Genomic DNA, 17,859 nt, shown 5'->3' on the forward strand with positions numbered 1-17,859 from the left:
TGAACCTAGGCACCATTATTCTGGCTGCGTCGACCCTTGACTTCCGTAGCCTGGGGCTCGGTGCAACCCGTCTTGTAGTGCCCTGTGGAAGGTCTACACACTCAGACCTATGAGGCTGTTTGGTTTGTGGCTAAATGTGCCACAGTTTGTCTAAGTTTAGTCGTTCGAATTGAAGAACTAATCCTAGACAAAAAAAAGTTAGGGAAAGTATGAAAGTTAGACATCAAACAAACAGACCATCCGCCATAAATGCGCCGCAGTATAATAAGTGTGCGCGGGTTATTAATACGCAGCTGTCCGGAGTCCGTGGACTGACGACGCATGTCGTCACTGTGCTAGAGCCTCTGCCTGTGCCTCGTGGCGGCTATTGCCGTCGGCAAAGCAGATTAATCGTGTCAGCGGATACAGCACCGGTATCCCCTGCGGCCGTATCACCACACCACACCAACCGCTCCAACACCGAGCCTTACTGAGCTCTTCTTGTATCTCAATCACCAACGAGCTGTCCAGCGCGTTCAGGGGGCCTTGGTCTTGCGGGCACGAGGCCCAGCGCGAAGAGAGGCCGCTCGGGTCCTGTGGTAGGTCCTGCCGTCCTGGCGGCTGGCGAAGAGGAGGAGGTTATAGTCTGCCTGTAAGCCGCTTTCTGCGCCAACCCTCCTGTGGAGTCATTTGGTGAGTCGTCTTTCCTGCTCTATATGTGTGCATATCCAATATCCAATCTATATGTAATCCATTTAGTACTCTAACTTAATAAACCAGTCTGTAATATTTTAGAAAACTAATTTAGAAAAATAAGGAAACTTAGCCAAGGGCATATCAGATGCCGACCATAACAATAATACACCATGGAAGTTTGATTCAAGTGTATAGAATAAAAAGGTTTCAGGAAAAGAAAGGAAGCAGAACAGAACATGCATAGCAAAAAGAAAATTTTCTTAGCAATCTTTCATTTTCTGTGTCTTCCTTGCAGGTGATTGCTAAAACCAGCATGTCGCAGGAGCGGACATTGGATGAAGTCGTTTTTCCATTTCTAATGCAGTTGGAAAGGGCAAGAGTTGTTCCTTTGGGTCCAGATGAGGATAGTTCACATTCAGATATTTTACTTCTGTTTGAAAATATCAAGAAAGAAGCATGTGAAGTCAAGGATATACTTCTGAGAGTGTCTAAATGGGAAAATGAGATAATAAATGATTTTGGAGGAATAGCTAGACATTTGGATGAAATCATAGAAGAAGGCAACCAGCTCAATTCAATACATTCCACACTTCAAATTGTAAACACTGAGATGTCCAAGTTAAAAGATCGTATGCAACTTCCTCTCCATGTTCCCATGATCAAGCCAATAGCTCCCACAACCTTGCCATCATCTGTACCATCCAAATGGGTTCACGCAAAAGTTTCAGAGCAGTGGAAAAGGCTAGAGATTGAGAGGAAAATCCTTGAGAGCTCAACCATTTCTAACTTGCAGGTTAGCTATGATAATCTTGATCTGCAACTGAAGTTGTGCTTGTTATGCTTCTCTGTCTTCCCAGAAAATTCTATCATCAGCAAGAGGGCCATGATCCATTGGTGGATTGGCGAGGGGTTAGTAGCAGCCACAAGAAGTCAGACAGCCGAAGATGTCGGAAAGGCATGCTTTGAGAAGCTGATTGCTCTAGAGATGATTGAACCGGTGTATCAGAAATGCAGGTATGGGGTAAACCAATGCAAGTTACACCCCTGGATTCGTCGTATGTTGATTAAAGTTGCAAAGCAAGCACGGTTTTTTGAATTTGATTCAGATGGCAATGCAACATGGGACTGTTCAGCTACTCACCGTGCTTGTCTAGTTGAAGAGCACCAACAGGAAATCGATGTGGCATCACTCAGAAACCTTCTAACAATATTTAATATAAATGAGCAATACCTACAATTTGAGAAGAGTTGGTTCTTGGATTTGAGAAAGATTGCAGTTCTCCAACTAGGAAGATGGCACAACTTATGTCGACACCATATTGAGGTTGACAGTACTGAATTTTTGGAAGGACTGCAGTCATCCAATCAGTTGAAATATCTTTGTCTGAGGGGCATCTCTAGAATCATTGAACTTCCTGCTTCCATTGGTGGACTCTCGAATCTTAGGATCTTGGACCTTCATGCCTGTCACAACCTTGAGAGACTGAGTACTAGCATCACGTATCTTCAGATGCTCACCCACCTTGATGTGTCAGAGTGCTACTTGCTGGAAGGCATGCCAAGGGGTATTGGCTTGCTTACTGAACTCCAAGTGCTCAAAGGGTTTGTCATTGGTGGTTCAACTGGCAATTACAATTGCCGGGTAGCAGAGTTGGCTAGGCTGGACAAACTGAAGAAGCTGACCATATATATTGGAAGCAAAGTTGCAGTGACAGAAAATGAACTGAATGAGCTTGAGAACATCAAAGGCCTTTGCGTGCTGAAAATTACATGGGCTGTATCACTTTCAAAGAAAGAACGAGTCCATCAAACTTCTGATTCTACACCATTGATAACTTCACTCTCCCTACCTCTAAATCTCGAAAAGCTAGACCTGTGCTGCTTCCCTGGAGAGAAGGTGCCAGATTGGTTAAGTCCGAGTAAGCTGTTGAGACTGAAGAGACTCTACTTCACTGGAGGAATGCTAAAAACTTTTGGAAACAAAAACATGTTAGAGGTGTGGAGCGTTGAGGTTTTGCGCCTGAAATTCTTGAATGATTTATCAGTACAATGGACCCAGGTGCATGAAATATTTCCAAAGCTGACCTTTCTGGAGGTCTTCAGATGTAGGAAGCTAGAATCCTTCCCTTGCGATAAGGATGGGGTGTGGATGAACCATGATACGAAGGATAGCAGAAAGTAGAAGGCAGGAATGGATATGGAAGACTTGGATCTGGAGGTTGGTGATGAAGATCAACAGAACAATGGAAACAAAGGCATTGGTAATGCATTGGCTGATCCAAATGTGGATGCCACAAAATCAAAGCAAAGTAGCACGCACGGAATGCAGGACAATGCAGGAAAATTTTCGGGGAAGAAGGTAGTGGATCTGGACTCGATTTTGGTGGATGGAAGTTCAGGGTCGGGTATATTCCAGGGGCTGGGTTTGGGTGACGAGTTGCAGGAGGGTTTGGGAGAGGAGGAAGTTGGCAGAACTAGGTCGCAGCCAGATGGTGTGCCAGGTAGTCTGCTCTCAGCTTATGAAATGGTAAAAAAGAACGGTCAGGTTACTCCAGAGGTGGCGGTTTGTGCTGCTGTTCCGGCAGTGTATACGGGTTCATCCGTGTCATATCGTAGCAAGAGGAGGGCTGCAACTTCAGCGGGAGACAGTTTGGAGAGGGCTTCCAAGTTGAAGGCGTCTCGCAACCTCGACTCCGACTTCATGGAAGGTAATGAGTCGCTTGTTTTATGCAGTATGTCGGTTCAGCAAGTTGTTGATAAATTACGTCCTTTGGGTTTTTTTGGTAATAAATCTGAGGAGTCTGTGCATAAGTTTGCAAATTTCCTAGTTAAGTTGGAACAAAGTAAAAAGTTGGATTTTAAACAACAGGCGAGGTCTAGGGCCTTAGATAAGGAGGAGCGAGAGAGAGCAGATGAGGCGGAACTGGATAACTTTATCTTGGGGGTTCTTTCTGAGGATAATACAGATGAGGTGATGGACATGGAAAGTGGACATATAGTAATGTCTCGTACTGACATGTCCGAAGTCACAAAGGGTTCCATGAGGAGAATTAAGTCAAATTCTTTTGAGTCTAAATGAAAGGGGTGTTTTGGAATTGTGATGGGTTTAGAGACCCTTTAAAACATAGATTTATTTCAGAGTTAACAAAGGAGCAAAATTTATCTTTTATTGCTATTTCAGAAACAGTTAAGAGATCGTTTGCAGAATCTTTTTTAAGGAATTTATGTGGAGGGAGAAATTTTATTTGGCATACAAAAGAACCTTCTGGTCATTCAGGGGGAATTCTAATGGGTATTGATATGGATATTTATGACATAGGAGCTATTGATGAAGGGGATTTCTACGTTAAGTTCATTTTGTGCAACAAAAATGATTGCTTCAAATGGGCTTTAACTGTAGTGTATGGTCCTGCTCAGAATGATAGGAAAGATGCTTTCTTGACAGAGCTTGTTCAATTAGTGAGTCGTGAGACCTTGCCTATAGTAATAGGTGGTGATTTTAATATTCTTAGATGTCCAAAGGACAAGAATAAAGACAATTTTCAAAGTAGATGGCCTTTTATGTTTAATGCAGTAATTGATAGTTTAAACCTGAAAGAGATTGAGATGTCTGGAAGGCAGTTCACGTGGGCTAACAGGTTACCTAATCCGACATATGAAAAGCTGGATCGTGTCCTAGTAGCTACTGAATGGGACAATAAATATCCTTTATCTACAGTAGTAGCTCTGAACAGGGATATTTCTGATCATACGCCCTTGTTGTTGAACACTGGAGAATCTAATGATTGTGCACATCCACATCCTTTCAAATTTGAATTAGGATGGTTACTTCGTGATGGTTTCTTAGATATGGTAAAGAATACTTGGGCTTCAGTTACAGTGGGAAATACCCCGTTGGAAAGGTGGCTGGCCAAGATTAGACGGGTGAGGCAACACCTTAGGGGTTGGGCAAAAAATTCCAGCGGAGCGTACAAAAAAGAGAAGAAAGATATTCTGAATAAACTAGATTTCTTGGATAAAAAGGCAGAGGGGGTTGGTCTGGCAGTTGATGAAATTGATTTGAAACAATTTCTTCAGAATAAGTTAGCCCATATGCTTAGAGAGGAAGAAATCAAGTGGTATCAAAGAGCGAAAACTAAGGAACTTCTTCAAGGTGATTCTAATACTAAGTATTTCCACCTTGTTGCTAGTGGGAAACATAGGAAGTCTAGGATTTACCAATTGCGGGATGGAGACAATGTCATACATGGGGAAGAAGCTTTGAGGAAGCATATAACGTCCTATTACAAAAGGTTGTTCGGTCCACCGGAGGAAACAGATGTGGGTCTAGATGAGAGCCATAGACAAGACATACCTCAGGTCTCGGAAGTAGAAAATGATCTTTTGATTTCACCTTTTACTGAGGACGAAATTCGTAAGGCTCTATTCCAGATGGAGCATAATAAAGCTCCTGGTCCGGATGGATTCCCTGCGGAGTTTTACCAAGTGTTTTGGTCTACAATAAAAGATGATCTAGTTGCTATCTTCCAGGACTTTCATAGAGGCGACCTACCTCTTTATAGTCTGAATTTTGGCACGATCATACTTTTACCAAAATGTAGGGAGGCGGAGACGATTCAGCAATATAGACCTATCTGTTTACTTAATGTAAGTTTTAAAATCTTTACAAAGGTGATGACAAATAGGCTCTCTTCGGTTGCTTCGAAAGTAATTTCTCCGACCCAAACAGCTTTTATCCCTGGCAGGAACATTATGGAAGGGGTGGTAGTTTTGCATGAGACGATTCACGAACTTCATAGAAGGAAAAAGAGTGGGGTAATATTTAAAATTGATTTTGAAAAGGCATATGACAATGTTAAATGGAACTTTGTGCAGCAGACCTTACGTATGAAAGGTTTCTCCAGTACTTGGTGTTCATGGATTAATTCTATTATGACAGGAGGCCATGTCGGCATTAAGGTAAACGATCGAATTGGGGCAAATTTTCAAACTAAAAAGGGATTAAGGCAGGGGGATCTGTTGTCCCCTATTCTCTTTAATATAGTGGTGGACATGCTTGGTATTCTAATTAAAAGAGCAAAAGAGGAGGAACAAGTTGTAGGATTGGTGCCTCATTTAGTGGAGGACGGTTTATCTATCTTGCAATATGCAGATGATACTGTCCTATTTTTGGAGCATGACTTGGAGAAAGCCAAGAATATGAAATTACTTCTGCTGGCCTTTGAGCAAGTCTCAGGGTTAAAAATTAACTATCACAAAAGCGAGATTTTCTGCTTTGGTCAGGCCTCCGATGTTAAGGATCAATATCAACGTTTGTTCGGTTGCAGAAATGGGGACTATCCGTTTAAATATTTAGGGATACCAATGCATTATCGGAAGTTAAACAATAGTGATTGGAAAATAGTAGAGGCAAAATTCGAAAAGAAGCTCAGTGGATGGAAAGGGAAGCTTATGTCTGTTGGAGGCAGATTAGTACTAATAAATTCAGTGCTTACCAGCTTAGTTATGTTTATGATATCTTTCTTCGAGATACCCAGAGGGGTTCTCGAGAGAATAGACTGCTTTCGGTCTAGGTTCTTTTGGCAAGGAGGGAATCATAAGAAGAAGTACAGACTTGCCAAATGGAACATCCTATGCCAACCTAAGGATCAAGGAGGGTTAGGAATTCAGAACATAGAAGTTCAAAATAAATGCTTGCTAAGCAAATGGCTTTTTAAGCTTATTAATGAGGATGGGATGTGGCAACAATTGGTGCGTAACAAATATCTTAAGAGATATCCGTTGTCGAATGTGAAACTTAAACATGGTGATTCACATTTTTGGTCGGGGTTAATGAAAGTAAAGGATACCTTCCTTAACCTAGTAAGTTTCATTATTAAAAATGGAGAACAAATAAGGTTCTGGCAGGATATTTGGATGGGTACTCAATCCTTTATGATTTGTTACCCGTCTCTTTATCATATTGTGAGACATAAAAGTGCCACGGTTGCTACAGTTTTGGCTACAGTACCTTTAAACGTATCATTCCGTAGGGCGCTTATCGGTCAAAACCTCACTTTGTGGTATAATTTAGTGGCGAGTATATTACATGTTCAGTTGAGTGTCGATAGGGACATTTTTAAATGGAGTTTAACTAATTCTGGGCAGTTTACAGTTCAATCTATGTATATGAGTATTATTAATAATGGGAATGTTTTTAATCATAAGGAAATCTGGAAACTTAAACTGCCACTTAAGATTAAAATCTTTATGTGGTACTTATTAAAAGGAGTAGTGCTGACGAAAGATAATTTAGCAAAACGCAACTGGCAAGGTAGCAGTAAGTGTGGCTTTTGTAATTTGGATGAAACCAATCAGCATTTATTTATTGACTGTCATGTTGCTCACTTTATGTGGCGGTTGATATCAATCTGTTTTGGTTTACCAGGACCTAGATCTGTTAAACATTTCTTTGGGAACTGGTTGATGGGAGTGGATTTAAATACTAAGAATCTCATTATTACATGTGTCTCAGCATTGTGTTGGGCTATCTGGATAAGTAGAAATGTGTAACACCCGGGTTTTAGAGGTCCAAAGCCCGGGCGTAAACATAAACACCAGGTGTGCTGGGACCAAGTCTCACACATATGATGCATAGTGGCACAGGATCGAATGTCACATCTTTACTATATAACAGGAGTTCTATACAAAATAATTAAATAATTACATTATAAGGAGACAACGGTCCAGCAACCCAAAGTTGACTGGGAGACGACGGCCTAGACCACTCACGAACTCATCACAGCATCCTCCACGCGCCTCATCCTGTGGTACCTGCTCTTGACCTGTGGGGTGTGTGAGACAGCAAGAGTGAGCTCACATACGTTCATCGCTCAACAAGTTGTGGGGAATAATGTGCATGAACTCGCCAAAGGTGGGAGCTCACGTGAAGTGTAAGGCTTACCAAAGAGGATGGTTAGAGCTGAGCATTGCTTTTAAAGTTGGTCAAAATTTTATTAGCAATTACTAAGTATAAGTAAATACCAACCCAATTAAGTAGTAGAACAAAAGGAGTAACAACATCACCTGCGATGCAATGCATATGACAAATTGAATTTAGTTCCATAAATTAATCATGTGAGTGTCCGAGCTGCTCATGACCGTGAGCACGGCTAGTATACCAGTTTTACACTCTGCAGAGGTTGCGCATCTTTACCCACAAGTCATGTTACCCATCTGCCAAGGGATCGCGACTTCCCATACACCTCTACCGAGGAGGCGAGGCAGGGTAACACTACGAGGCCTTTACAAAGTTCCACTAGCTTCAGAAAACCCGCTACAGTTTATAGGAAGCTCCAATGCAGGAATCCCTTGCAGGACCGCCATCACAGCAAAATCCTCCCGAGGGCCTCCCCAGGAATCCCTTGCAGGACCGCCATCACAGCAAAATCCTCCCGAGGGCCTTCCCAGGAATCCCTTGCAGGACCGCCATCACAGCAAAATCCTCCCGAGGGCCTCCCTACACTGACCACTCCCCTACTGCCCTTGCCCCTTTCGGGTAAGGTAGTCTTCCACTAGCTTTCCTAATTAATCGGCCAAGGGCGTCCCATTAAACCCTTGTGGTAGCACTGTTTTCCCGGGTGGTTCTCCATGTTCCAATTAACATAATGATCTTATCATGAACAGTGATAATAAACAGATAATAAAAGTGTGATCATGAATAATGTATCTTCATACCCAAAACCACATAAAGCACTAGCAAGTACTACCCAAAAAGTTCAGTGGTAAACAAGGTATAAAGATAGACAAACTAGGGTAACCTATTGGGTCCCATCAAAATTAACCTATGCAGATCATTATGATTAATCAGAACATGAGTAGGTAAAAAGAAGTGATCAAGGGCACAACTTGCCTGGGCCTTGAGATTCCAGGTACCAGGATGATCTTCAGGTGACTCGTAACCTCACGCTAGTCGTAGCAATACAAACAAACATGGTATAGGCAAGATTAACATCACACCAATCATAAGAATAAATTATGTAATAATAATCTATGCGTCGCTACGAGATCGTGGGAACAAGAACCACTAAATTCGGAACTACGATTATTAAGTTATGATTTTCCGAAATTATTTAGTACTTAGAATAGATTAATCCAAATGAATAATTTTAATTCACGATTCATGGCTAAACAGTGTTAATGGTTGATAGACAATATTAGTACAAAATTATTGCAACTGGAATGACTCAATTTGGAGCTAAAATGAATTAACTATGAATTATACAAGTTTATAGAATTATTTTCATACTAAAAACCTATTTCTTTATTATTTTCTGAATATCCTAAGTGTTCTGGACCGGGCACAATATTTCTTAAAAGGTTAGGGGCCTAAATCACATTTTCCCTAAGACTCAGTATTCACCGCGCAGGATGGCGGGTTGATTCTTATGAAGTGTGGGGTCTCTTTAGTAAATTTACCCAGCCGCAGGGGTAGGTTTCGACCGGGACCACAGGATCTTAAATCTACGGTCAGAATTAGATTGTTAACTCGATGAAAGGGTACGCAGCGCCCACCGTCCGATCCAAGATCAACGACCGCGATATAATTTTGCTAGATCTAATCTCGTCCATCAGATCACGATCGACGGTCCGGATCTAAAGCGCGAAGGGGTAAGCTAGGATCTAATCTCGGCCGTACATCAGGAGGTTGACGGCACATGCTTCTTCTTCCTCACAACGACACAGGCACGATGATGAACAGGCAGCCGTGGCGGCGCGGCACATCAGCAAAGCCAAATTCAATGGCGATCTCGACCCCGCAGCTACCCCTGCAGCACTACTAATCGATTCTACTCGTGTACTAAACCGATGCAAAGTCTCGGAGAGGTCTCTCACCTAGATTCATGCAACAGAGGACACCGATCACGACCCTGGTGGCATTGCGGCGGCGCAGGTGCACCGACGGCGATTCCGGCCGTCCCGGCATCAATCTCCCCTGCTGCAGCTGCACCCCGTGCGCCGGATTCCGCCACGCCCGGGTTCCCGGCGGCCCGCAGAAGAAGCGCACCTCCCCAGCAGTCCTCTTGACTCCGCCACATGGGCGCCATGTAGTGACCGCCTTCTCTTTCTTCTTGCTTCGGCCACTACCCATGGTGCGAGCGGCGACTACAGTGGTGCGTGGGCACAGGCGGCCCGGCGACAACCCTCATCTCCATCCAGCAGCTCGGCGAGTTCCCCCCTTCTCTCATGTATCTTGACTAATACGTGGTGGTTGTGCTTGGCTTCTCGTCATGGGCATGTATATATATACACGCCATGCAAGGAAGCCCAGACGAGCGAGTCCTGCCCGGCTTCTACGCAACTGAAACAAAACAGAACGAGGTAGGAGAAGATAGACTCGGCGAGGCAGGTCCGCATGGGAGGAGTGCGCGCGAGTTGTTGGGAGAAGGAGCGGGCGCAAGACTCGGCAACAGAATTCAGATCAGAATCGAGCTGGGAAAGTAATCTGGCGTGGGAACATCTGGTTTGCATGCTGACATCATGGCATTGAGTATACGGCTTGGGAAATAAACAAAAGAAAAGGAAAAAAATACACATGGTGTGGTCACGTACTCATGTGAAGGGAATGTGTATTTATTTTTCTTATTTTTATTTCTATTTTATATTTCTCTTTTTCGAACTTAAATTTGTCTCACAAATTTGAATACAAATGCAAAAATACAAGAACCCGACATGGAATGCACATATCTATATTTATTTATTTGTTATTTGACTATCGTAATTCTGTTAATTGAATATGCACAAAGATAAAGGAGATCATGAAATCCCCAAAACACTAGCATTTAGGTATATATATTTATTTATCCTATTATTTTTCCTTTATACAGATTTTGGGCTTTACAAATTCTACCCCCCTTAACAGAAATCTCGTCCTCGAGATTTGTAAGAAAAGAGATACATAAGGATTGGTTTGTGATTCGGCTTTTAGTCTATAATAGGTTCAAGATCAAGAGTTTCATATTTTTTTAGACAATAGTGGGTGATTTGCAGAGCATAGGTATCCAGCCACATATTATGTAGGTTATAAGCTAAACAGGTTCAGGTAAGAAAGATTATGGCCAGGAAAAGTCTTTTATCTAAAATGTTCATTTCGAAATTCGCTTCGACGGTTATATCCTTCCTTGTCGATGTTGATCTTTTCTTCTCCAATCTTGGTCTCATTAATTTCAGGGTTAATATGTATCAGTAGAGTTGGGGCATATGGTTGAAATAGTTATGGGTGAGATGGACTATATGACGTAGGTCAAAATCTTGTTTGATGTCAGGTGAGAACAGATAGATTATACAATCCATCATGACTCTATTGTCTAGGTTAGATCTTATGCCCATGGTTGAGTTGGTCTAATGTGCTAAGTTAAGTTAACACCTCGCTAGTAGGGTTTAATCTCTTCTATCAGTATCACCGATCTGTTTAAGTAGACCACATCAGATTAGATCATATTAGATTAGGTAGGGTCTAGATTGGATTGGATATAACTAGATTAGACTAGATGGGTTCAAAATTTAAATTGGTGTAATCAGATTAGACTAGATAAGATCTACTTAATTTATTTTGGAATAGATCATGTGTGTTACACTATTATGAGATAAGCAAAGTGGTGGGGATAGGTATGCTTGTTAGGTCAAGATGAGTTTCTAAGATCATGGTAGAATCTTTTGAGATTAGTTAGATCTATTAGGATGAGATGAAATCTTTTCAAGATAAGATGGGTCTATTAAGGTAAGAGAGTATCCTTTAAGATAAGATGAATCATTTAAGAAAAGAGAGAGTCTTTTTTTAAGATATGAGGGATCTATATAAAATAGGTACACTTTAATGGAGGATAAACCGGGTTGTTTAGTTATCTTATGAATTTTATTTATTTATATTTATACCTATATGTATATGCAGATGTAATTGTGGACATTACTCCACAACTCATCCCACGCAATCAAAGATCCAAATCAAACAAGTATCATAAGAACAAACATTCAAGCATACCAATATCTACAAAAATAGTTTTGCTTTTGTTCCTAAGATTAGGTCTCCTATTCCTAAAGGTCACTTTAGGTACAGGATTTCAAAGTGTGAAATCCAAGTTTGTCTTTAGAAGGAAAAAGGTAAGAATAATCAGAGTAAAGCGGAAATAGATGAGAAAAGATTAAGAAAAGTTCAGAAAGAATCAGAATATCAAAGGTAAGTAGATAATGGTTGTCTAGTTCTATCTAGGTTTCGTCCTACAGTCAACATTCCTCTGATACCACTTCTGTAACACCCGGGTTTTAGAGGTCCAAAGCCCGGGCGTAAACATAAACACCAGGTGTGCTGGGACCAAGTCTCACACATATGATGCATAGTGGCACAGGATCGAATGTCACATCTTTACTATATAACAGGAGTTCTATACAAAATAATTAAATAATTACATTATAAGGAGACAACGGTCCAGCAACCCAAAGTTGACTGGGAGACGACGGCCTAGACCACTCACGAACTCATCACAGCATCCTCCACGCGCCTCATCCTGTGGTACCTGCTCTTGACCTGTGGGGTGTGTGAGACAGCAAGAGTGAGCTCACATACGTTCATCGCTCAACAAGTTGTGGGGAATAATGTGCATGAACTCGCCAAAGGTGGGAGCTCACGTGAAGTGTAAGGCTTACCAAAGAGGATGGTTAGAGCTGAGCATTGCTTTTAAAGTTGGTCAAAATTTTATTAGCAATTACTAAGTATAAGTAAATACCAACCCAATTAAGTAGTAGAACAAAAGGAGTAACAACATCACCTGCGATGCAATGCATATGACAAATTGAATTTAGTTCCATAAATTAATCATGTGAGTGTCCGAGCTGCTCATGACCGTGAGCACGGCTAGTATACCAGTTTTACACTCTGCAGAGGTTGCGCATCTTTACCCACAAGTCATGTTACCCATCTGCCAAGGGATCGCGACTTCCCATACACCTCTACCGAGGAGGCGAGGCAGGGTAACACTACGAGGCCTTTACAAAGTTCCACTAGCTTCAGAAAACCCGCTACAGTTTATAGGAAGCTCCAATGCAGGAATCCCTTGCAGGACCGCCATCACAGCAAAATCCTCCCGAGGGCCTCCCCAGGAATCCCTTGCAGGACCGCCATCACAGCAAAATCCTCCCGAGGGCCTTCCCAGGAATCCCTTGCAGGACCGCCATCACAGCAAAATCCTCCCGAGGGCCTCCCTACACTGACCACTCCCCTACTGCCCTTGCCCCTTTCGGGTAAGGTAGACTTCCACTAGCTTTCCTAATTAATCGGCCAAGGGCGTCCCATTAAACCCTTGTGGTAGCACTGTTTTCCCGGGTGGTTCTCCATGTTCCAATTAACATAATGATCTTATCATGAACAGTGATAATAAACAGATAATAAAAGTGTGATCATGAATAATGTATCTTCATACCCAAAACCACATAAAGCACTAGCAAGTACTACCCAAAAAGTTCAGTGGTAAACAAGGTATAAAGATAGACAAACTAGGGTAACCTATTGGGTCCCATCAAAATTAACCTATGCAGATCATTATGATTAATCAGAACATGAGTAGGTAAAAAGAAGTGATCAAGGGCACAACTTGCCTGGGCCTTGAGATTCCAGGTACCAGGATGATCTTCAGGTGACTCGTAACCTCACGCTAGTCGTAGCAATACAAACAAACATGGTATAGGCAAGATTAACATCACACCAATCATAAGAATAAATTATGTAATAATAATCTATGCGTCGCTACGAGATCGTGGGAACAAGAACCACTAAATTCGGAACTACGATTATTAAGTTATGATTTTCCGAAATTATTTAGTACTTAGAATAGATTAATCCAAATGAATAATTTTAATTCACGATTCATGGCTAAACAGTGTTAATGGTTGATAGACAATATTAGTACAAAATTATTGCAACTGGAATGACTCAATTTGGAGCTAAAATGAATTAACTATGAATTATACAAGTTTATAGAATTATTTTCATACTAAAAACCTATTTCTTTATTATTTTCTGAATATCCTAAGTGTTCTGGACCGGGCACAATATTTCTTAAAAGGTTAGGGGCCTAAATCACATTTTCCCTAAGACTCAGTATTCACCGCGCAGGATGGCGGGTTGATTCTTATGAAGTGTGGGGTCTCTTTAGTAAATTTACCCAGCCGCAGGGGTAGGTTTCGACCGGGACCACAGGATCTTAAATCTACGGTCAGAATTAGATTGTTAACTCGATGAAAGGGTACGCAGCGCCCACCGTCCGATCCAAGATCAACGACCGCGATATAATTTTGCTAGATCTAATCTCGTCCATCAGATCACGATCGACGGTCCGGATCTAAAGCGCGAAGGGGTAAGCTAGGATCTAATCTCGGCCGTACATCAGGAGGTTGACGGCACATGCTTCTTCTTCCTCACAACGACACAGGCACGATGATGAACAGGCAGCCGTGGCGGCGCGGCACATCAGCAAAGCCAAATTCAATGGCGATCTCGACCCCGCAGCTACCCCTGCAGCACTACTAATCGATTCTACTCGTGTACTAAACCGATGCAAAGTCTCGGAGAGGTCTCTCACCTAGATTCATGCAACAGAGGACACCGATCACGACCCTGGTGGCATTGCGGCGGCGCAGGTGCACCGACGGCGATTCCGGCCGTCCCGGCATCAATCTCCCCTGCTGCAGCTGCACCCCGTGCGCCGGATTCCGCCACGCCCGGGTTCCCGGCGGCCCGCAGAAGAAGCGCACCTCCCCAGCAGTCCTCTTGACTCCGCCACATGGGCGCCATGTAGTGACCGCCTTCTCTTTCTTCTTGCTTCGGCCACTACCCATGGTGCGAGCGGCGACTACAGTGGTGCGTGGGCACAGGCGGCCCGGCGACAACCCTCATCTCCATCCAGCAGCTCGGCGAGTTCCCCCCTTCTCTCATGTATCTTGACTAATACGTGGTGGTTGTGCTTGGCTTCTCGTCATGGGCATGTATATATATACACGCCATGCAAGGAAGCCCAGACGAGCGAGTCCTGCCCGGCTTCTACGCAACTGAAACAAAACAGAACGAGGTAGGAGAAGATAGACTCGGCGAGGCAGGTCCGCATGGGAGGAGTGCGCGCGAGTTGTTGGGAGAAGGAGCGGGCGCAAGACTCGGCAACAGAATTCAGATCAGAATCGAGCTGGGAAAGTAATCTGGCGTGGGAACATCTGGTTTGCATGCTGACATCATGGCATTGAGTATACGGCTTGGGAAATAAACAAAAGAAAAGGAAAAAAATACACATGGTGTGGTCACGTACTTATGTGAAGGGAATGTGTATTTATTTTTCTTATTTTTATTTCTATTTTATATTTCTCTTTTTCGAACTTAAATTTGTCTCACAAATTTGAATACAAATGCAAAAATACAAGAACCCGACATGGAATGCACATATCTATATTTATTTATTTGTTATTTGACTATCGTAATTCTGTTAATTGAATATGCACAAAGATAAAGGAGATCATGAAATCCCCAAAACACTAGCATTTAGGTATATATATTTATTTATCCTATTATTTTTCCTTTATACAGATTTTGGGCTTTACAAAATGACTTAGTATTTAATAGAGCACAAATGTTTACTTATTTGCAGGTTCTATTCAGAGGAACTCATTGGCTCAGACTTTGGGCGCAGCTGCAAAGAAGTGACGATTCAGCGAATCTGTTAAGAAGAGCTTGTCGACATCTGGAGACGATGGCCATGCACTTTTTTGCTTATCGGGGTTGGAGATTTTCTAATAGGATTACGTTGTATTGATCATTTTCATTTTTTAAGTGAGTGTTGAATCGGTGAGGAGTAAGAGAGAGTTTAAGTCTTTTAGGCTAAATGTTTTGGCCTTATTTTGCGAGTACTTGGAGTTGTTATTTGGTGTCTGACCTTGGCCCTACCCTCGAAAGAGGCGAAAGCCGGATTTTGTTCCATTATCTAAAAAAAGGAATGAATCAATTGAGCTTTCATTATTACTTTGGCTGTGTCACCAGCTTTGCCCCATCGTAAGCAACAATACCTGAACGACAATTATCCCGGATGTGCAACATGGATATCATGACTGTCGTCTGTTGAGCCTTATAGTCAAGGTGGTTCCAATCTCATTTTTTATCTCACCTTCTATTTTAAATTTCACTTTGCAAACAACGTCTACAGTGTAACAGTATTTTATACGGTCATATACACGATTTGTTGGGCACATCCTAACCGATCGTTCTTGTCTTACTGGTAGCTATGCAATTATATATTTAGGCCTTGTTCATTATTCATGTCCCATGTGGATTTTGATGAAATTGGGAAAAAATATAAAGTATTTCAACTTGTTCTAAATTTAAATCTATCCAATCCCACCCGATCCACATGAACTAACAGGAAAGCGAACAAACCAGGTGGAGATTACCTGCCCCTTGCGACTTATAAAAAATCCATTAAGGCCTTGTTCGGTTATCCCAATACACATGAATTGGATGAGATTGAAAAAAATTAAGAAGAAGTTTGACTTGTTTGAGATTCAAACTCATCCAATCTCACTTAATCCACATGGATTGAAAGCTAACCGAACAAGCCCTAAAAGTGAAAGATCGAAATAAGCGACCAAGAAGATGAATATAAAATTATAAACCATTTTTTTCATTTAAAATGATCTTATGATTGCTCTCAACTAACGCCGAAAACCATTCAACAAGCAAATAGACCAACACTCACGCAAGGAATACGCATGTCAACTGGTGACAAAATATGTTTAAAACAATAACGAAAAACGTAGTAGCTCGCTGCGGCAGGTAGCGTTTTTCTGCGGCAGTGCTACTTTGCGGCACTGCTGCTTTTTTACACGACAGTGCTACTCAGCAACTTGAACAATAGGAGAAAAGGTTAAAAATCGACCAAATAAACTCTAACTAAGCTAAAATTTTGCATGCATATTCTCAATGATTTTTCAAGGTTTCCACAAATTTTAAGCTCCAAAGATCAAGACAACTTCTAGAATAAAAAAACACTATCATATATGGGTTTTTTCTCAATAAATGGTTAAAATGATAGATTTTCATGCTGAAATTGAATGTCCAAACCAATAATTTTAAGTCATCCGACTAATCGTGATTAGTCGCGTTTAGTCAGCTAGTCAGTTGTGGTGATGCGACTAGGGTGACCGACCCGGTCAGGTCGACTAATCGTCCGGTCGTTCGACTAGTCGTCGACTAAACACGATTAGTCGTCCAGTTTGGGTAGGGACGGTTAGTTGGTTTTGGCCTATTTTGGATGTGGGCTGGACGGCTGGTAATAAGGCCCATTAGTGTAATACCTTAGGGTTTTAGCTAAATAAAGCCCACTAGTGCCGCTGTTTTCAATTGGATGAGGATATGTTACTTTAGGTCAATAATAATTATGTACTTGCCCACTTGGCATTTATATAGTAACTAGTAAGTCTGCAACATATGAAGAAGTGAGTTAGTGAGTAGTTTTTTTTCTTGAATACGCAGGAGAGCTGCGTATTTTTGTATTAAGAAGAAGAAGAAAATGGGGAGAAAAAACCCCGATACAAAGGTGTTACATTTGGCAAACCAAAACCAAAACACACCCCAAACAACTAAGGCACCTAAGACACCTCTTCTAAATGGAAGAAAGAGAGCGCTTTGGCTCCAGCCATACGCCAACCCATTAACTCCTCCCTTGCAGCTGCCAACACTACCGCAGCGCTAGGGTTACAATTATCAAAAACACACCTATTTCTATGCTTCCACAAAGACCATGCACCCAAAATGACTAGAGAATTGAATCCCTTGGATAAAGGTTTGCCCACCCTGGCAGCACTATTCCTCCACCAGGTTTCAAAACAGACATCATCATGGGAAGGGCAGAGCTCCTGGAAACCCACTGACCGCAGAAGGCTGAACCAAAACTGTTTTGCAAAACTGCACTGAACCAGCAAATGGTTGATAGTTTCTTCCATCTGGTCGCATAAAGGGCAAGACTCCGGGTGATCCAGGCCACGCTTAGCAAGTCTGTCAGCCATCCAACATCTATCGTGCTCCACAAGCCAGAGGAAGAATTTACACTTTCCTGGAGCCCAGGATTTCCAAATGCGTTCAGCAGCCTCAAAGCTAACAGAGCCAAGAAGCAA

The 17,859-nt window shown here is 42.1% G+C and overlaps 1 protein-coding gene across 1 annotated transcript; it reads left to right on the forward strand.

Annotated features, from left to right (window-relative positions):
- The first annotated feature begins 329 nt into the window (after positions 1–329).
- On the forward strand, positions 330–15,726 carry LOC103651108 (disease resistance RPP13-like protein 4). Its single transcript, XM_008676712.2, has 3 exons — positions 330–672; positions 971–3,383; positions 15,342–15,726. The coding sequence occupies exon 2, from the start codon at positions 989–991 to the stop codon at positions 2,855–2,857; it is 1,869 nt and encodes a 622-aa protein (XP_008674934.1). The 5' UTR covers positions 330–672; positions 971–988; the 3' UTR covers positions 2,858–3,383; positions 15,342–15,726.
- The last annotated feature ends 2,133 nt before the right edge of the window (positions 15,727–17,859 follow it).

Source organism: Zea mays, chromosome 3 (assembly GCF_902167145.1).
Source record: "Zea mays cultivar B73 chromosome 3, Zm-B73-REFERENCE-NAM-5.0, whole genome shotgun sequence".
Taxonomy (NCBI): domain Eukaryota; kingdom Viridiplantae; phylum Streptophyta; class Magnoliopsida; order Poales; family Poaceae; genus Zea; species Zea mays.

Bases quoted from the DNA above. Each gene is read 5' to 3' on its own strand.
- LOC103651108 (XM_008676712.2), top strand. From the start codon at position 989: ATGTCGCAGGAGCGGACATTGGATGAAGTCGTTTTTCCATTTCTAATG.